The 21,446-nt window shown below is 44.1% G+C and overlaps 1 protein-coding gene across 7 annotated transcripts in view; it reads left to right on the top strand.

Moving 5' to 3' along the window:
- Positions 1–6,016: 6,016 nt before the first annotated feature.
- prdm16 (PR domain containing 16) overlaps positions 6,017–21,446 on the top strand; it is a 160,615-nt gene continuing 145,185 nt past the window's right edge. For 3 of the 7 annotated variants that reach the window (XM_026332436.2, XM_026332435.2, XM_026332434.2), the window contains exon 1: positions 6,017–6,266. In XM_026332436.2, coding sequence (XP_026188221.1) covers positions 6,230–6,266 — 37 coding nt within the window. In that variant the 5' untranslated portion in view covers positions 6,017–6,229. The remainder of the gene's footprint in view (positions 6,267–21,446) is intronic. The other 4 variants (XM_026332442.2, XM_026332438.2, XM_026332437.2 and 1 more) reach the window with 2 other exon arrangements.

Here is a 21,446-nt window from a genome sequence, read left to right as displayed (position 1 = left end):
TCTTCATTATAAATCCGCGCAGCCCTACTTTTACAGTTACTGTGGAATACAATCTATTACTACAGCTCTTATTGCAGACACAGCACCTTTCCCATTTCCCCAGGCTTTACTGTGTTATCAAAGGCTGGCAGAGGTAAAAAGCTGCGTTGATGAAAACAAACCCCTTGTCAGATTTTTTTTTGGTGAAGGTGAAAATTCAAGTCTCAGTCTGGACTTTGCTGAGGTTTGTTTCAAAGATGAGAAGCAGAAATCCCAGAAGCTGGTGCGCTGAGGGGTGGCGGACGGCTCTCCGGAGTCCTGACCTGCTGCCGTGCCAGTCTACTGTGAAACGCACACTTGTGTGCTCGGCCTGTTCAGTCTGTCCACAGTTGTTAATGATAACATGCGCCGGCCTCAGCGCTTGATGCTGCCCACATGAGCCTCTTGTAGCCTGCCAAGTTGTGTGTATAGTCTTGGTGTTAATACTTCTGCACCTGTGGTTGATATCGACTGGATCCATTCTGAATAATGGCTCTCACTGGGCAGGTTTAGCAAAGGGAACTGTCCACAGCAGCCTTTACTTCTCTGATTGTTTTCATTGTTTTCTTCCTGTTTCTCACCTACAATGGAAGTCAAGCCTGAGAGCCTTCGTTCTGGCTCGTTTTCCATCAGATTTGACCACATTTTTCCTTCAATATATTTTAATTTAAAAAATTAAACAGGGAAATCTTTGTTTTATTATTGGTGAAAAGTTATATTTCCAAATTTCTATTTTAAAAAGAATTATTTTAAATAATTTTCTCTATAACTAATTTTATGAATTCACTTTAGGCTATTATTGTTTTTATATTACAATTAATATTCTGTCCAAATGCCACATTTTTCTGCATTAGTTTGCCTTTGGAGCCGCTGAGGTGGGAAACACAAACACAGGCCCAAAGGCCCAGTGGCCTGTGCTACGACATTTGGACCTTTCTTTTTCCAAAACCATATAACAGATATTGTTGCACTGGGTTTTCTCCGTATCTGTCCCAGAACTTGCATGAAGCCTGGGCTGTTTTGGCTGAGTTGTAAAATATGACAAGTTATTTTCCCCCCGCCGCTTCAAACTAAAAGATTAACATTGTGATTCCCGGTGTCCCAGCGGACAGCTTGATTGATTACATCATATTAAGGTCATTTTTACATCGGGGTAATTTTCTCAGCCTCGCGGCGATATTTTAATGTGCATTTATTTGGCGGCGTCGGCGGCTCCTCTGATCTGCGGGGAAATAAATGGCGACATTAATGAGCGATTAATTAAAAACAACAACATTAATGATGATGGGCCGGAAGGCGCGAGATGCTTTACCGTGTTTTATTTTATTCTTGACTTCCGTCAGGGTTTCTCAGATTTTAAATATATATATATATTTTACAAATTAATCCTGTTTCAGTTTTGCTTCGACAGAATAATTTTTATTTAACCCTATAATTATTTTATTGTATTTTATTAAATATATAGGCGTATTCGTCGTGATAAAAAATATTTGTGATAGTTTGTGATAAGAAAATATATTCACCGATTTTCACTGATGTCAATTAAATATGACTGTTTATTTTTTTAAGATCATAAACAAATAAAAAACATCAGGATCAAAGAAAATCGATATTAATATTAAATATAACACCTGAGTTGTGTTTTGGGATTGTAGCCATGTTGTGCATGTTCAGGCATCATCAGACGATGAAACAACCAAATATGAGAATTTGAGTTAGTTATTTGCTGCAGCTCAGTTTCAGCTGCAACTGATCAAAATCAATGTGGAAGATTTTCCAGATGAATTTCCAGAATTTCTCATTTGAAAGTTTCATTTAAACCCCAAACTAAATTTTATTGACAGTGGTCAATAAAATTTGTCTGATAAACCTCCAATCCAAACACACACACGCATACACACATATATACATGATGTTGTAGCTATTCTGGCTGTTTTATAGCTGCCCAGATGTGAAGTGCCAGTTAGAGCCTGTGCTCCGGTGCAGGCCTCCTGCAGCGTGTCTGTGTCTGCACAGTTGCTGCCCTCTAACCTCTTCATATTGCGGCTGTGAGGAGCTGTGACGCAGCGCCCGTCTGTCTCTGACAGCATGTTAACAGCACTGCAGAAGGCCCCAAAGAAACGTCTTGGATTAGCGGTCAGATTTCTCATTTCCCATAGAAGCGCAAGGTCCTGAACCCAATTAATGGCTAATAATTACCAAGACCGCTTCTCTCTGGCCGCTTCTGGGACTTCATTAGAAGAAAGCAGGGAGCGGCCCGCGGTGGAGTGCCACTCCAAACTAATAGTCTAATAGTTTAGGAAAGAAAAAACGGGGGGGGGGGGGGGTGTAATTGATTAGCTGCTGGGATCTGGGAATTTGTAGTTATCGATCAGGGAAAAACAGTGTGGGTGGAAGTGGTTGTTACTGTGTTTATCGTGTTTCGGGAGACAACAAAGGCTCCGTGTCCTCTAGGCCCACTGTGCGTGCGTGTCTGTCTGTAAGTGCGTGCGTGAGAGCTTGCCTCCACGCAAGTCCCGGCGCCAGTTACCGTGTTTACGCTCCCGTTACACCGATGGTGGCAGAATCACATTTAGCAAATTTCCAACGCACAGAGCGCTCACAAAAGGCCCCGCTGCGGCTTTTTGATGTCCCTGGACCCTCCTCGTCCGCAGGCCGGACCTCGGGGTGCAGCGTTTCACATATCTCCTGTGCGCTGATGGTATCTGCGCGTAGCGTCTAATCCAGAGACCCGGAGTCTTTTCCACTGTGGATAAAGCTTAAGTTTCAGCAGCCTGAGTGTGAGTGTGTGGGTGTGTGTGAGGAGGCGGGAGGGGAAGGGGGGGGGTACAGTCACCACAATCTGACCACAGCAGTTTTACCCCACACCCCCCTTCAGACACACACACACATACACTTGTATCTGCGCGCACGCGTAATGATTCAAGACGCTGACAGCAGCATCGTGTTTGTGACGTTTTGTTTATTCCAGATGAAACTTTGCCGTCAGTGTTTGGGAGTAAGCGGCGCTACCTGCGCTGTCATTTCACAGGAACACGCCAGGCTTCCACATGTGCGCGCACCGTGGCCACTGGAAAACTTTTGTTTGTTTCGGTTGCGAGGCCTGTGTCTGCCAAAGAGGAGCACAGGAACTACACGCTGCTGCATCTGCAGGCCGGTTCCGTCGCTCCAGGTGCAGATGTCGCGTCATCGGGGCGAGATCAAGGAAAACGGAACCTACGAAACATTTGCAGTGTAGTTTGTGTAACAGGCCTCAGTGCGGGGGTGACAGGACCAGAGGAGCCGTGCAGACTGTAGCTGTGTGTGTGTGTGTGTGTGTGTGTGTGTGTGGGTTACAGATGTCACACTGCATTGGCGCAGTTTACTATGATAAAGAAAAGAATAAAGAAACTATAAAAGACCTGATTTTATACATGTGTTTAACTAGAACACGCTGGTGTTTGTTTGTTGTCAGTGATCATGACGATTATCTGCTTCTTTCCGGTCTAATTAGACGCGTTAATGAAACGCAAGGTCCCTGTGCACATGATTGAACGCGAGTGAGGCAGCACACCTCGCTTTCTCTTCCGGGGACGGAGCCAACAGAGCTGCCTTCCTGCGCTCCCTCGGCTCCAGGGCAAAAGGAAAAAAATAGAAAACAGCGTTTCTGGAAAGCAAATATTCCAAAAAACGCGAGGTTTTCCGGGACGGCCTTTCTTTGTGTTTGCACAAACCCGCTAAAGGTCGACGCATCCACGACACAGAAAGGTGTTCCCCAAGGAGCCTGTTCGGAGAGCACATGTGTTTTTTCTTTGCAAGCACAATCAGAGTTAATTGCTCCTTTTAAAAACGCTGTTCATCACGTGAAACCAAAATATTCCGAGGCCCGGCCCGGCTCGGCTCGGCTCGGAGTGGAACTGATTGGAAAGTTGTGCTGAATGTAGATTTTATTCAGTTTTCTTCTGCCTGAAGCCTGACGAAGGACGCCGTATCGATAAAGCTAATCGATTGAGACAATGGATTATTGATAGCTTGTCGCTACGCTCCCGCGGTTCCCTCAGACTCCAAGGAATAAACAAAACCTTTGAACACTGTTATTCACATGATTTATTATTTGTGTATCGACCCGTTTCCTTCCTTTTGTCTGCGCTGCCCGCAAGGCCGCGGAGCTGGGTCTGAAATGGAACCTCTGGTTCTGTGTTTGAGTGAAATATAATTATTTATTTTTTACATAGGTGTAAAAATCATATCACACTCCCTATAGATATCAGCATAATTCACACACTCCCTTGCTTCGATGAAATTGGCCTCCTCGCCCCGTGAAGCCAAGACAAACTGCGTAATATGCAGATAATATATGCTAATTACTGATGGTGATTATTGATTAATGATTCATTTCGCTTCGTCTCAGGGGAAAATCTCCCACGGCAGTTTCTGTCCCATATTGGCTGGAGACGTGTTTGATGAACTCGAGGCTTTATTCAAATCAACTGTTGTTGCTTGTGCATCATAATGAGCAACAAGCTGCGGTTCAGCCATGGAGCAAGAAAAAATGTCGTCAGGCAGACCGCGGCTTACGTGGCGTGGTTTTATGCCAATACAGCCTATAATGTCCAGCAGGAAAATGTCAGTAATAATAATAATAATAATAATATAATAATAATAATAATAAAAGTAATAGAGAAAGGTAGTGTGTGATCAGTGTGCAGGGATCCACGCCGCTGCAGTTGCGCCTTCACCACCGATGTGTAATGGGCTCCAACACAGAGCTGCTTTTATTCAGCCAAACTAAACGAAACCGGCCCCAGACACCACATGAATATGACGAGCAGCCTACCACCATCAGTCAAACTGGTCTTTATTACTTTTAGAAATAATAAAGTACAAACAGTTTTTAACATGCACAACTTCTGTCATGTTTCCTGTTAGAGGCAATGATTTAATATTTCCCTCAGTAACAACCACAAATACAGCGATGATAATAATAATATTATTACAAATGACAAATGCAGGTAAAATTAATAAACTAAATAAATACAAAAAAATATTCCCCATTTCTGTGGTAGAAATACAGTAAACTGAAATATTAACATACAAGTAATTTGTAATTGTACTGCAGAATAATGTGGGCCCTGCTTCAGTTTGGATAAATCTGTTTTTCGCAAATAGAAATCTAAAGATTACCTTTAATCCTTGAGGCATCTGGGTGCACGGACTAACGTGAAAGGCGGACTCTTCCTGCCTGCAGCAGACAAACACACAGGTGAAGCAAAAGAGAAAAGTCTGCAGTCTGCGGCCACCTCCGTCCAGGTGATCTGCGCATAACTTTACACGTCAGTGGCGCAAAGAGTGAGCGCAAACAGCAAAGGATGAACACTGGAGGAAAGAGAATAAATCCTGGACTTCTCCCCGGTAGACGGACTCTACTGGTGCAGGCTGCATGCATGCGTCAAACAGCTGCTGGCCGCTGATTGTCCTGAGGGCAACAAAGTTTACACACACACACACACAACACAACACACACACACACACACACACTCAGCCGAATCACAGCCTCTAAAGTGCACCTCCAAACGAGCCTTGCACCTGTGCACACCTGCGTTTGAATTAATGAAGTTAGACACAACCTCGACAGTTTGAGCATTTCAGCTGAAACACAAAGTGCCTGCAAATTCCCATAAAATCCTTTCTCTTAAAATACAAAATGTCTGAGAAATAATTGTTATAATTATGAATAATTATGATTAATAATAAATAAACAGGTATGGGCTTGCCTTCACCAAACCTCACCGTGTCCACCGCCGGTTGGAGAGAACCAAGTCGTAGCTGTTAAAGGGGTAAAAATCCAAGAAGGTGCTGGCAGGAGCTGAATGGGGCGTGCGGGGTGGGTGTATGGGTGAGGAGGGGGACGAGAGTAAAGGGGTTGTGGTGGTGGTGGTGGTGGTGGTGGGGGGGTGAGATGGTGAGGAGAAAGCAGCAGCAGGAGGAGGAGGAGGAAGAGGAGGAGGAGGAGGGGAAGAGATAAGTGATCTAAAGGGGAGACGATAGGACAAAAAAAGTGATGATGATGAATACATTGGAAAGTTTTTTGGCCCCGGCAAGGGTGTCAGATTGAATGGCCTGTGCGCATGTGCGAAGGTGTCCAAACTGACAATGCTGGTGAGATGAAGATAGTGTTGTTGCTGCTTCTGGGCTCACGGAGGACGACGAGAGGAATCTACAAGCCGACAAGATGAGATCCAAGGCGAGGGCGAGAAAACTGGCCAAAAGTAGGTCTTCTTTTATTGCCCTTCTTATCGCTTCGTGCCGCCGGCACCAAACTCCCGGGTCCGTAGATGTCCAGTGTATCCTTGTCATTTGTCACAGCCTGAGAGAGAGGAAGGTGACTCTTTGTCCACATAGAAGTTTTCTGCTAGAAACGTGCCCGGCTCCGGCCGCTCAGCCTCGCTGCTCTACACGCTGCGCTCTTGGCTTTGTTGGTTCCCAGTGTCAGAAAGTTTCATGTGTGATGAGAAACGCCGCCGCCGCCGCTGCTTTAGTTGATTACACTCCTACAAAGACAGTGATAAACATTTGAGCTCTTGTAATTTGCAGCTCTCGGAGGTTCAGTGGAGGCGCAGATTGGTTTCCCGAAAGTTACCGAGAAAGTTGTCGAAATGAATAGTAACTTTTTTTTATAGAGCCTTTCCAAGTCTTGTGAAATAATATTCCCGGCTCTTGAAATAGTGGGCGCTGTGGCACTGCTCTGCTGCGAGCTGCTGCAGAGCTTACGCCGAGCTGAGCGCACTCTTTTCTCTCACTCGCCTGCGCACGGAGACGCCAAGATGTGAATTTGGAAAGAAGGAGCGATATTTTTAATGCAGAATTTTTTAGTCGCTCCTGCTTTGAGCCTCAGAAGGTTTCGCTCTCTGGCAACTTTGTTTTGTCCCAGGGCCCTCGGACTGCTGCGGATTGGTTCCTCCTCCAGGGAATGCCAATCAATAATGCGTCTTGTGCAAGAAAGCGCCCATACTACTACTTAGTGGACTGCTCCTCGCGTCACACGGAAAATTCATGCCTTCAGTTTTGTGTACAGGAGCACTGTGGTGTTGGAAATGGACCGTGCGTGTTGTTTGACATTTGTTTATTGTCGGTGTGTTGGTTAATGAATTATTGGATTTATTTATGTGGTCTTTTTGTAGCTCTGTATGAAAGCACTTTGTTTTCTCCGGCCAATTAGGCCCATTTAGGTCCGTCTGCCTTTTTCAATGTGCTATTCATCTGCAGCACCGTTGCATGACAACATCCACATTAATGCAGGCCTGCTGGCATTTGCTCTCGTCATATCTTGATATGTTTGTTATATTTTACCCTGCCTGAGTTTCCATTTATAGTTTTGTGTAAATGTCGAGCTAAATCTCAGGCTAAAAAAATAAGGTTCTGTTTTATTTTTGAACACGTTTATTTAAAAAAAACAATTAGTCTAAAATATAATTATTGTCGTCTTTCGGTTAAGCTTACTTTACTGCATGTTTACAGGCCTTTAAAAAGTTTTAACTGTGCCAAAGCCATGGGCCTTCTTAAGTCAACACTAGCCCTGGTTTTAAATCCTGAATAAAATAATAAAAAAAACGGAGATATTTGCATGTCAGACCTTGAGGTATATTTAAATGCCCGGTGTTGAACGTTTTAAAAATGCAGGATCATTATTACATTTTCAATATGAGCAGTTCAATGTGCTGAATGACAGTAACACAAAGCAAAGAGTAATCCAAAGTGTTTTTGCACATTTTATTTTATTACGCTCATTACGTATTACTCTTGCATGTCCTCCATGGTTGGCGCACAGGGATCAAGTTCCCGTGGAAGTTTAAGACAAAGGGAAAAAGAAAGAAAAGCGATGCTAATTAGACTCCTTTGTTAAAATACTTAGACATGTCGAGGATCCCGCTTCTTGCCAGTAATTGTACTTGGTCTTGAGCTCTAAACAGCCTTGATAGTCTGTTGATCCGGGTGCTAATGAACACAAATACCTGGCTTTGTAGCACTCTCACGTCGGACCGCTGGAAGCCTGTGCAGCCTCAGACTGAGGCCTCAGACCGGTTGTGTTGCAGCGGTAGGAGAGAAAAACAGAGCAGGCATGAAAAAAATATCTTGTTCTTCTTAACATTCAAAACATGCAGGCCCACAACTTTTGAATACGACGCGTGGGAGCGAGTATATTCCACCCTCCTTTTTCCTTTTTCTGCAGCTTAGGTAAAAATCCTGTGTAGCCGAGTCCACAGGCCCCAGTGCAGCACTCACCGGCTGCTCTATCATTTTATTTCCTACCCTCGCTTATACTTTCGCCTCTCGGCAGATTGCACAGTCACAGACCTGTGACCTGTGACTCCACGGCCCCTCACGTAGAATATGCGTGTGTGTGTGTGTGTGTGTGTGTGTGTGTTTTAACAGGGACTCGCACTGATTAGTGTGTGTAGTCTTTCTGGTTTGTTTGCCTAAAGTTTTGGGGTCACGAATAAGTGGGTGTTAGTGTGTTTTGATTATAATGTGATATCGACCTCACATGTGGCCTTTTTGTTTGTTTTTTAAAGACAGGTCGTTTTCCTTTTATTCAGCATGTGGAATATAATATCTCCCACACGTTTCATATTTGGTTTAGCTTAGTACTGGATTTATTGCAGGGCTTTAATTTGAGATCAAACACGCTGCACGTTGTTTTTATTTTTTTCCACCGATTGGATTTTATCTTGACCAGTGCTCCCTCTCAGCTTATACTGATTATTAAAAATTAAAACAGTGTTTTCCCAGATTTATTGAACAAGTGAGGAAATCCTCTGACAGACCTGAGCCCTACAACACAACACCTGATTTATCACGTTTCATTTGAGGGTTGCGCCTCCTGTTATCGTAGAAATTAATAATCGATACACGCAGTCCGAAGGAGAAAAGTGACAGTGAAATTGCGTTTTGCACGATGCTGTCCCTAGTCCATGTCCGTGTGTGTGTCCGTGTGTGTGTCCGTTCCCTGCACACAGAGCAGTTTGTTCGTGAAAAGCACCTGGCGGCTGTTTTATTGTGGTTCTGCTGGGCACATATGTAGATTTAAATTGGCTTTGGGTCAATTAAGGCTTCCGGTTGAGTGAGAGAGTGTGTTTATATATATTTTAATTGTACAGGTGACACACACACACACACACACACACACACACTGTCGCTTCAACAACCGCGCACAGAAACCTACAGAAAAAATAAGCCAAACAGAAACGTGCACACATGCTGAGGGAGCAGGAAGGTGTTGAAGCCGCACCGACTCTCACCGCAACTCACACACGTCTGATTGATTTTCTGAACCTATTTTAGGGCCGCCTGCATTATCAGCTTAATACAATTAAAGCTGGCACCGCGCGTTTTTATTTTTTATTTTATTTTTTTACGACCTGATTTTCTTTTTTTGTTCTAGTGATTTTACACAAAATGACCCTGATGCCCTCCCCTCTCCCTCAGCCCACCACATTCACCAAATGTGTAAAGTTTCCCCCTCACACACACACACACACACACACACACACCCCTCCTGTCTGACACTAACCTGCAGATATCCTATTGATCTCTGTGTTAGATGGACTCCCAGTCATGAACTTGGCCTGGCTCAACAGCTTCTGATGTTATGACAGAAGTAATAAAACCCAACCCATAACACTTTAAAACCAACAATGGTAGCTATGTTGAAGCTCTGGCTGAGCGTTCAGGTCCCGTGCAGGCTACCATGCATGTATCACTGCTGTGCAGCTGCAGTGTGTGTCAGATAGCACCTCTCCATGTTCACAGATTAGAGCCCAGGCATAAAAGTTATTAGGATCTTCAAATGAAAAGGAAATGTAGTGTCAGTATAAAGTGGCTGCTTTTTAAAAAAAAATGTTTTTAATGAAATTGTAAATCTCCATTTTAGTTGCTTTTATTTTGAAGTCGGAGCATTAGAGAGCTGACGAAGGCAGCAACACGTTCATAGAAATCATTTTAATGACTCACTTTATTTTAGAAGACTTCCACAAAGTGCAGCATATGTTGATTTTAATCTGTGATGCTCATTTTGTTTGATAGAAGCTGATAAAGGTATTTTTCTGTTATATTTTATTTCAAATTACAGTCAGGCTGGGCGCAGTGCAAAAATGCAAATACCTATGAAATTTTTATTTCATTGCTGTAAACTTTTCATAGATTAAACCAGATGGGGAAACTGAGACTTGTGGTGTTTCATTGAGCACATTTGTATTCGTGTGTGATGATGTGAATGGCCTTTACAGCACCGGGAATCAATCAGGAAACACCGGTTTTACATCTCTGAGTCACATAAATGACTGTGACCAGTATGACAATCACACTCTCGTGGGTTTTGGCCCCTGAAGACTGAGCTCCTACAGGCGATCGTGTGTCGGTTCTGCATAGTAAACTTGTTTTATTTATTTATTTTTCTAAATTTACAGAAATATTGTTCAGCATCTTATTATGAAGGCGACATGCCTCAGAGTTTATGATAGAGAATTTACTTTCCTTTTCAAGTACTGGGAATTTCAATCTGAGCATTTGGGCTGATTTTAGGGCTGCTGTGTCATTTTTTTGAAAGATTAATAAATTGTGTAACCCAACTTATTGCTTCAGTCCACATCTGGCACAGCCACACGTGCTGCAGAACTACTTGATTATGTGGAAGTTTGCTGGAAGCAAGTTCCTCATCCTATCATTGTAGGATTCAGTTTAGTGTGTGGGTCAAAGTCTAAATCTGCATTATTGTACCATTAATTTCTTAAAGTTAGTTTGGCTAATGTTGAGGTAAGGGTTTGATCATTGTTGTGGTTCATATGGTGCTTCACTTAATATGATACCTTTAAAGAGCTATTGCCTTTTGTAACCATATCTGCAAATTTTCTGAGAGAGGATGAACCATGTGTGTTACTCTGAAATGTGCTCGGCTTTATATCTTTACCTTTAGCTGCTGTGAAGGGAATAAACCAAAGCATGAGCTGAATTTTAAGGAACTCGTATTCTTTGAATTACTGGAGCTTTGCAGCTGTAAGGAGGGAAGATCAATTTATTTGAGGATAGGTCAAATAATGCTTTTACTGCTGTTTACTCCGTTACTGTTATAAATATGCTGCTGCTGTTTTGGCCAAGTACCCATTGGAAAAGAGATGTAATCAAGTCACGTACAGTTTGACTGAAAATGTAAAGCCTTTTAAAAGTGTTGATGCCAAAATAATTCCTGAATGGATCTTTCCATGCAGATAAAACCCACAAGTTCCCTTGATTGTTTTTTTTAAACTGATGGAGGTTATTGTTATATATAACACTCAGATATTCTCAGTGTCTATGATAAAACTGCGTCATATTCTCTGCACATAGCCACATGTAAGATTTATGTTTTCACTGAATGGTCCTTATTAAGTGTTTTTGTAGGCTAAATTTAAGAAACGGTCAATACTTTAAGACTCAAGACAGATTCACAATCTTACTCTGCATCAAAATACAGAAATGAAGGCTGAGTGTGTTTCTCAGAAACTAAATGACTAAATGACTCCCGCTGCAGTTCAGCTAAACGTTGAAGTCGCTGTCAGCTGAGACTCACTGAAGGCTTGGACACATTTGGCTTGTCACAGTTCCCTGCTTTTTACAGCTGCATGTGCAACCACACATAGAAACCATAGGTCCACAGTAATGCAGATGGACCCTGGATGGATACACACACACACACACACACACACACACACACATATATACACAGATACACACACCTGAGTGGTGACAGATTTTCAGCATTGGTATGATTTAACCCCAATCAATCACAAACTAGAAAGGTTGAGTGTAAATGTCATCCAAACAGCAGGAGCTGGCACCGTTGCCTGGCTAAATGTGTGTGTGTGTGTGCGCGTATGAATGTGTGTGTGCACCGTTTTGTACAGTTGTTGGAGGTCCCGTCACTGTTCCGAGCTTTGACCTTGGCCAAGTGTGGCACAGCGATGGGTGGGCGACTCTTACACCTGGACACACACACACACACACACACACACACACACACTTTTCAGCCCCGTGTTTCCTGCCTGGTCTCATGCTGGCTAAGTTGAATCTTGATTTGACATACGAATGCCGCTGCATTAAGCTCTTGCACATGGCTCTTTAAACCCCATTCATTCCATTGATACGTTGACCTCACATTATCCAATTGGCAAATATGCCTCTGTCCTGCCTTGCACCATGACCTCACCCGCCATGTTTGCAAAAACACAGCAATCTCCCAATCATTTGGCCGTGCAGACTGGCATGCCTGAGAGAGTTTGAGATATATCCCTGATGTTTTCTTTTTAGCAGCCCCCTGTTTTTCGTCTCTCCTCATATGCCTTGTTTTCAGCCTGCAGATGGGGGCAGGGTCTAAAAATAGCTGAGCAGCATTTGAAGAGCGGTATGTGTTGGCGAAAAGGGGGTTCAAAAAATGAAAAGCCATTATGCTGCAGTTAAATGCTTTTTCTCTTGACCTGTGGCTGCTTATCAGGTTACGTCCCACCGCTGCTGCGCCGTGTCTCGACGATTCCATCCAGCTTCTCGGGGCTAAAGATACGCCACAACTGCTAGAGTTGTCCCACAGCAAATACCTCGCCTTTACTTCTCGAGTACGCTGATTAACTCTAAATGATTGTCTCTCTGTGTGTCTGGGATGATTGTACGCCACCCGCTGCTAAACGGTGTTGTTTGCAAAACATGGGGCAAATGTGTCGAGGCCCTAATTAGCATGTTTTAGCAGCTCTCATGATTCCCCCTTTGCACTGGGGCTGATATCCCTGGGATTGCTCAGCATTGTGACTGGTCTTATCTGGGTCTAATCCTGATTTGTTTGGTATTAGCCTGTTCACTTTCTCCCTCTTTCTTTTTATTTCCTCATTTGCCCATACGCTGCTCTGCAGAACTCTCTGCCCTGTGTGTGTTGTCCATGTTCATTGGTTTCTTCTGTGCAAATTAGGAATTTTGAAAGCACTAAAATCAGAGTGTTTTAGGAACAGGCACAGTTTAGTTTCATGTAATGTATTGCGGGCGTTTATTATATCACAATGTCTGTTTATGCTGCATATTCTTATTCATTTCATCTCAGACAGAAATTTGCTAATTCAGTGAATCAGTCACCAGATCTCAACCTGATATGACACCTAAGGGCGAGTTTGGACCCACGTGTTAGACGGCGCTCTTCACTGCCGTTATCAAAACATCAAGTGAGGGAATATCCTTTGGAAAAATGGTGTTTGTTCCCCCAGTGGAGTTCGGACACTTGTAGAATCAGTGCTGAGGACAGGCAGCGGTCTAACACCTTCCTTCTTGTTGGGTTTGCCTTTAATTTGTCACCTGCTTGTACATTATAAGGGTGATGTGACACAATGCCAGCTAAAGGTGTAAGGGGTAACCATAGAAATCCCCTTCACCATCAGAAAATTACACCTAATTGTCAATACACATGGTGTCTTATCTTGAAATTCACAGTGAATAACACTGGACCAAACTATTTCTCCTGTTGTCATTTCACAAATTGCGCCCATCTGTCCACACACATGCATATACACGCACGCCCTTGAGTCCCAGACCCAATCTAGCACCGCTGATGATGGCACATCCTGTCCAGATACGATAAGCAGACAAACTGCTCTGTCCCCTGGGCTGTTTGTCTCCGTCTTTAATGTGGAGTGTGGTGTGTAGAGGCAGTGTGGCTCTAAACTCCCACTGCCTTTGTCCCCTTTCATCAGACCGCCAGTTCAAAGCCTTGGCTCCATCTTCACTTCTATCTCGCCCCCTCCTCCTCACCGTCTTTCTCACTGTTTTGTCATTACTGCAAAGATGGGCAGGGAGTGTCTCATTAAAGCGGATTAGAGGCATCTCCACGTCTCTCAGGGCCCAAACGGGACATTTCTATACTCCAGTCACCCCCCCCCCCACCCTTTTCTCTCTGAGATCAGGTTCTTTGATTTGGCCAGATAAAGACCTCTTTCATGTTGGTGGGACGGTTAGCGATTACACTGTCAGACCCATCGTTTTGGCGAGTTTGACAAATTTGCTGTGCTAGGTGGGGCCAGTCTGGGGATTGTATGGGAGGGGGGTGGTGTACAAGGAGATTCACAGTAATTGAGCTGTCATTATCCAGTGACCCTGCCAGGCGTTAGAGCGTAGGGCCCACCGGTTCTCTATTTGTTTAATACTTGGCTAACTTTCTTTGTGAGTATGATGGATAGAAAGAGAAGGAAGGAGAAGGGGAAAGAGTAGAAGTGGGGTACCAGTCCCCAGATGAATGCCTCTGCTTATTTGGCCACCTCTCTTGGCTCTAGTACCACGTCGCTGTAAGTTTCTTTTCTTACTCAGCTCCTCCCTGGTGCAACACAATTAGGCCCATATAACTGGCTGCCATTTATTTTCATACAAAATGAAAACTGGTGGCATGTTGATTACTGAACTCCCCAGAGGCAAAGGGCCACTATTGGTGTGGTTTAATTTCATTAAGTAGAGTGTGGTGCAAGGTATAAATATATTAAGAGCTCTCTCTCTCTCATTGCAGACCTTCCATTTAGCTCAGCCACTCTGTATGCTAAACATATCCTCGCGTGCTACAGTTGTGGAATTGGATCAAACCTTTAGAAATGGGTTGGTTAGACTGAGGTACATTTCCATGAAGTTCATACTTTTGTCCTCAGATGTTTCTTGTTTTCTCAACTGTTCTCTTCTCTGACCTGGTTAATCTGGGCCTGTTGAAAAATAAAAGCATCATCTATTGCTCAATTTCTCATGTTTAAAGATGCTTTCAAATGTGCCTCATGATGCGATTAGACATAGAACCGTTCTCGTTCGGCTGTTGCTAACTCTGGGCTGTGCGGGCTAGAAATACGCCGTCTGGTGTGAGTGACAGAGGGGGAAGAAAGTCTTTTCCTGGCAGGATAGTGTGACTGTATTAGTCCGAAGATTTTGATGAAGGAAATAAGAGCCGGACTCGTTAACCTGGAGTCAGACTGGTTGTGAAACGATGAGTATGGCGGACTGTGTGTAACCGCTCGTGAGCGTGTGTGCGCACTTGTTTTTGTGTGTGTAGGTGTCAGAGTGGTGTTGGCTAAAACATTTCAAGATGGCCCATTAGCCAGCGCTGGCCCATCCCCTCCCGACACTAGGATTCCTCTGTGCTGACCCCGTCTCCTCCACTCCTCCACCTCTCAGCCTCTCTGTCCCAGAGGCCCCCATCCTCATCCTGCCAAGTGTACGGTTCCAAAGTAACGATGAAGCTGCCTGCGTGTGAAAATATTGAATTGCAAAAACATCCCTGGGTGAGAGGGTGTGTGAATGGAGCTTTCAGCGCTGGGCCCGACCCAGGCCCTGCGCTACTGACTGACGGACAACAAATGGCATTTTGTGTTCAGAGAGAGCGAGAGAGAGAGAGAGAGAGAGAGAGAGGGAGAGAGAGAGAGAGGGGACAGAGAGTGAGAGAGAGAAAAGAAAGGAAGAGGAGATACACAGAGACGGGGAGGAGGGGAGTCGAGGTTTTTAAGGCCACTTCAGTCTGGGGCCCTGTATGCAGGTCTGAAATGCCTTATCACATGACCTGTCTGACCTTTGGCCCCCACTCAGCTAAGGCTGTCAGACTGCTCTCCAGCGGGGGCCACAAAGCCTCACAGCCTCAAAGGCCACTATTCACCCCCCCGTGCAGCCGTACTCCAAAGGTAATAGGTAAAAGTAATGTCAGTGACCTCCACTTTCGCTCCCTCTGCAGGAGGGCAAAACTCTTGAGATTCCCTGATAATGTCAAAGATAGAAGGTGCCCATTGTAGCTCCCTGTGCTCCGCCTCAAACGAGAAGTGACAACAAACTGAAAACTTCTTTAGCTTAAAGAGACATTTAATATTTTCATGCCTCAAAACCTGATGGGAACTAAGATGCAAAATGATAGAAGTGATTAAAAACAGCATGGTAGTTGTGTGTCTCTCTCTCTCCCTCCCTCCCTCCCTCCTGGTGGACTGACTGGGTCGCAGTATGACCGTAACCTCCTGTCTCGCCTCACAACTCTCACACTGGCATCTCTCTCTGTCTCTGTCCTGACCAGTCCTAGGATTCTTTCTTCTCTTCTCTTTTTCTCTTTTCCCCTCCTTTTCTGGAGCACTGGAGTTTCTCTCTCTCTCCGGTCTCCTTTGAAAAGATGCGGCGTCTTTGTCTGGCCTGATAAAGGATGCCATAGTTCCCCTATTCCCCTTCTTTGTGGCCCGGGGCTGGCGGCTCCTGTAGAAGTGCAAATGGTATCCTCTCGGAGGGGCTATCCCCACGGGCCCTGGAGGGCCCTCTCTCTCCTCCTGGCTTGGCTAATTACCACCCTGCTCCCTCCTTCGCAGCCCCCACCAGCTCCCTGGTCTCTAGAACCATGGACGCCACATTCCCACAACCAGCACCTGGCCCTCTTTTCTCCTGGCCAGCTTTGATGGCTGACACCCCGGCTTACCCCTCCCTTCTTCCTCATCCTCTTCTTCTCTCCACCCCTCTACCTTATCTTGCCTTCTTTCCCTCCTTTTAACTTCTCCCTCTCTCTTACTCTCATTAATAGAGGTTTTAAATTGCTTTCTGACCCTGACAGACTGTTCTTGTTGAAAGGAGACGTGTCGACAAAAGAGAGCAGCGGATGTGAGCAAAAAATGGACGAGTTGAGGGGGGAAAGTAGAAAGTTGTTGTGTGCATAGTATAAAGATATATAGAGACCAGCTATGGTCCAGATCTCAGCCTCCATTTAACTACTGGTTAATATACTTAATAATATATTTAATATAGAAACAAAAGGTGGTTTAGCTTCTTTTCTGTTTTGTGTCTAATAGACTGATTTTAAAAAACCTCCACTTTTGCAGTATTGATTGCTTCATCATGGTGAAGAGTTAGTTTGCTCAAAGAAGGGCTTTATATTGTGTCTAGAGGTTAGCAATTTATAAAACATGACCAGTGGTTGATGCAGATTATGCTGATTTTACTGCAACAGTAATGCACACACACTCTCACACATTTCTAATTTAGCTGCATATTTGCCTTAGGCCTAATCAATAACCGGTCCCAGTGGGTTTGACCAATTCATAGCTGGCCTTTGTGCAGTCTAGCTATCCCAGTGAGGGCCTTTGGACAGCTTTCTGAGGAAAACAAATAGCTCTATTACAAGCTCACGTCTCTGTGATGTTCAGTCTCCCAAAGGCAAAGTGCTCGGCCTGTATTAATTGTGTGTTCTCCACACAGGAGAGGGATAGGTTTTCAGCATAACATAAGTTCATCAGGGAGGGTCCAGAAAGAAGGAACAATATATATGCAACGTTTTTGTGAACAGCAGTAAAATAAATTACACCAACAAAACAAAATGTTACTTTGAGTCTTTTTCAGACCAGGTTCATTGCTCTTTGGGCTAAATGTTAACAAATGTACACAAATATTCCATATAATGATCAATTTCCATATGAGAATCAACTTGTAGGTGTCCAGCACGTACAGCACCAAGTAACCAGGCTGTTGGTTGGTTTGTTTATGTGACAAGTTTCTGTCACTGGGCAATTGATATTTAATTTTTACCCCGTCCAGATGTTCATAAAAGAATATAAGGAATTCTGTAGTTCATGTTCAGATGTTATAATGTGAGAGATGAAACATTTGCATCCACTTTAAAAGGAAAAAGTGCAGTTTTCTCTGAGAGAAGTTGAAACTGACAAAAGTGAGTGGCATCCACTCTTCTCAACTGGTACTTTTGGCCCGCTGTTCTTCAGCGCTCTCAGGTTTCACGGCTGCTTCTCCCAACTGCGAATTTCAGTTCTTTCCATAGATGTTCAGTTGGATTAAGATCAGGGCCTGTAGCACGCCGGTTCAGAACCGTCCAGGTTTTTCTTCTCATTTATTCTTGGTGCCTTTAGACGTATGGTCTGGGCTGTTATCCTCTTGGCAGGGCTGTGAATGTGACTCATGGTGCAGCTACACTACCTTCATCATGGAGTTCAGCTTGTGTCTCTATTCTGAAATTATTTTTCTCCTTCTGTTTGTCCTCTTGTGGCCCCGTCCAGGAAAGACGATTCTTAATAGTATTAGTGGTTATAAGAACATGTTGTTTGGAGACAGCCCTTTGACCTTTACCTCCACCACGCTCGGCAAATCCTTTTCATTTTCATCTCGTCATTTATTCCATGTTCACACGGTGACACTGCTTTTCTCTATTTAAACAGACTGAAGATTGAAGACACATGTAATACTTATGAACAACAATAGTCTACTTGAAATATCACTACAACCCACTTATCACCACTTCTAAGGAGAAATGTTTGCTCAGGCCATTATAAAAGATGTTTGTAGAATGAGGATTAGGCTCTTTCCATAGCTGCTTAGTTTTATTCCATGGCAAGCTGAGCATTGTTTTAATGAGGTGTAAGGTTACCGGCACTTTTAGCCACGTCTGTATATAGTACACAGAATTAAAAAAAAAAAAATCCCTGTTCAGCAAAGTAGTGGTTGCATGTCCTGTATCAACCCCAACACAATGTAGGCAGAAGCAACGTCTGGCTGTGGGAGCTGCACACACCCAGACCAGTTACACTAGAGTTGGGCTTTGACTTGTAAGACTGGGATTAGCCCAGTTAGCATATAGACGACATCACATGCTGCCAGGGCTGTCAATTAGAAACACAACGCCCCAGCAAAATGTTTCTCGACTGGCTTTTGCGTTTGTGGGCATCGCTGTGTTGAACCAACGGTTTTACAGAGCACAAATGATTTTTATCCTACTTTCTTTCAATAGCTATTACAGTGCATCTGCCATCCTGTCTGGACGTCCAGAGTATCTGTCATTTCCCAGCCACAGCTGCCCTCCTTTGTACGGTTCACACATCATCACCTATATAGGACTTGAATGATGTCATGAACTGGGCTGCAACCAGCGTTTGGGTGTTAGGTCCATGTTGGATCATCCAGGCATTAAAGTGAAATTCCACCCTCAGATACTTTTACACTGGATACCAATTGTGATATTTGAAGCATTCCAGGAGTTAGCTTTTTCTCAGGAAGCCTGTTTTTGTAGCACGTGTATGAATTAGTTCAACTCGTATGTTTTTGTGACCGTTTCAGTCTTTTGTCTCGTGGACTGTATGTGGTAGCGTCAGTGGAGAAACTGGTCTTGTCTTCCATGTGCTGTCTCTGTATTATTGATTCGAGTGGATACCCAAACGTCACATTTACCGTTTTTTATTTTTCAAGTTGAACCGGACATCATAATGGGTTGGACTGCACCGCCTCTAATTTAGAGTTTCTCTAGTTCGGTTTAAAGGAGATGCTTCACGGTCCTCCTCTCTCTCTCCTCATCAAGTCTAGCCACATCCTCTCTTTCGGGTACAGAAAAGGAAAGAGGAAGATCCGGTTTCTGAATTGTGTTTTATGAGTGGTTGAAACGGCCACTTCTGTGGTTTTTGTTCTGTCCGTTCGACTCAAAGTTCTTTAGGTTTTTCAGCCGTGTCAATTAAGCAGCTTTAATCGGGGAGATGTTATTCCAAACAAATGTTTTCACTCTGGGACCTGCATGTTGGTCAAATTGAAGACATGCAGCTCAGCGTTACTGTTTCCTTATTTTAGCACCACGTTGGCTTTGTGAATCTGTTTCTCTTCATTTTCCTGGATGCAATAAAAGCTCACTTGGATGACCGCACACACACACACCCCCACCCACACACACACACACACACACACACACACACACACACACACACACTCTGACAGAGGCATCTTGTTTTTCAGCAGCACTGAAGAGCAGTAAGTGTTTGAGAATAGCACAGTGAAGCAGTGACAGAGCAAACAAAAGAAGCAGGTGGGTGAGTGAGGCTGCTCCTGGCCTGGTGGAGGCTTGGCTTTATATAAAGTTTATATATGATCATTTACATTCCCAGTCAAAAGTCTGGACACACGTTCCCGTTGAGTTTAAAGGGAACGTGTGTCCCGACGCTACAGTAACTTACAGTTTTTGAATCATTTATTAATTTAAAAACTTTAAAAGAACCTGCTTGTTTACATATTGTTAGTATTTCACACTTTGACATGGAATAGTACTTTTAGCTGTGAGGCCATTTCTTTAAAAACCTGTATATAGATTACAAAGAAATGAATGCCAGTACTTTTTAAATATAATGAACTGATTCGGGCATGTCGCCCTGCTCATTCATGCTTCTCTCTCTCATTTTAATTAAAACTAGTTGTCTTTTCTTTTGACACCTCACTATTTGTCTGCCGGACACAGGCTCAGACCAGGACCGATAGAAAAGGAGGACAGATTTTTGTTTTCAGAGGACTGCAGGGAACTTTGATGCCAAGTTCCTCTGCGGCAAAAGGCAAGGCCCCGACCCAACACATCTGAGAGTACTTTGGTGAAATAACAGCAAATGTTTGTCTTGTATTGTATGGCACGCTGCTGGAGGAGCGCTAAAGCCCCTTCTTCCAGTGCCTAAAGCACCTCTTAATAAAATAGTCGAGAATAAATCCTTCACCTTAATCTTCCCCTTAGATTACTGCATTCAGGGTGGGAAATTAGCAGCAGGCCCACGCGCTTCCCTCTTTCACTGACGCCGTTACATCTTTACTTGTAAGCGTCTCCTTCTCTGTTGTTTCCTGTCTCTCTCCGTCCCTCTTGTCTCTGTGTGGCAAGCCAAATAAACTCTCCATGGCAGGGGGGAAAGGCATTTTATTGGGTCAGTATTAGAAGCAACATGTGGCTAATGGGTGGCTGCATTTTCCATGGTCTGGTCCTCATCTGTGGAGAGAAGGGGCCTAAACAACTAAACATGACCGTTGACAATTGATACGAGCCCTTTTAAGTGGATCTGCTTGGTTGAAGAGGGGTGTGCTAGAGTCCGTGTGACCGAAAACACGTGCGCGTGTGTGTTAATTAGGAAACTAACAGACACACATGCATGTACATACACACCAGCACAGTATCCTTTGGGAAACATATATACAAGAATGTGTGTGTGTCCCTCATGTCCAGGAGTGTAACCCACACCTTGAGTACGGTAGCAGCGGTAGCTTTGAGCGCACTTTGTCCCACCGTCTGATCCTTGTAACCAGAACTCTCTTTTACTGCTTCCTGTCCGCTTGGCCCACCTTCTCCCTTGCCCGCCTGCCATCTGGGTCTGCCAAGAGGCGCAGACACACACACACACACACACACACACACACGCATACGACACAGTCAGGACAGGGGTCCTCATGCTCTAACCTGTCTCTTTCACTTCAACTGCACCTTTGAAACCAATATCACACAGAGCAGCAGCGATAAATGGACCAGCCTTTCTCTTTCTTGTGCAATGTGCAGGCAGCACCTACAGACAAACACACATCTCTTTGCAGTTTTAATGACGACGGGTTCAGTGTCCAACCTGCATCTGTTTGGTTCCTGAGGGACTGAGATC

The sequence above is a fragment of the Mastacembelus armatus genome, chromosome 7, assembly GCF_900324485.2.
Source record: "Mastacembelus armatus chromosome 7, fMasArm1.2, whole genome shotgun sequence".
Lineage (NCBI taxonomy): Eukaryota > Metazoa > Chordata > Actinopteri > Synbranchiformes > Mastacembelidae > Mastacembelus > Mastacembelus armatus.
Note: the sequence above shows the minus strand (reverse complement) of the source record. Positions and strands in the feature narration are given on the sequence as shown.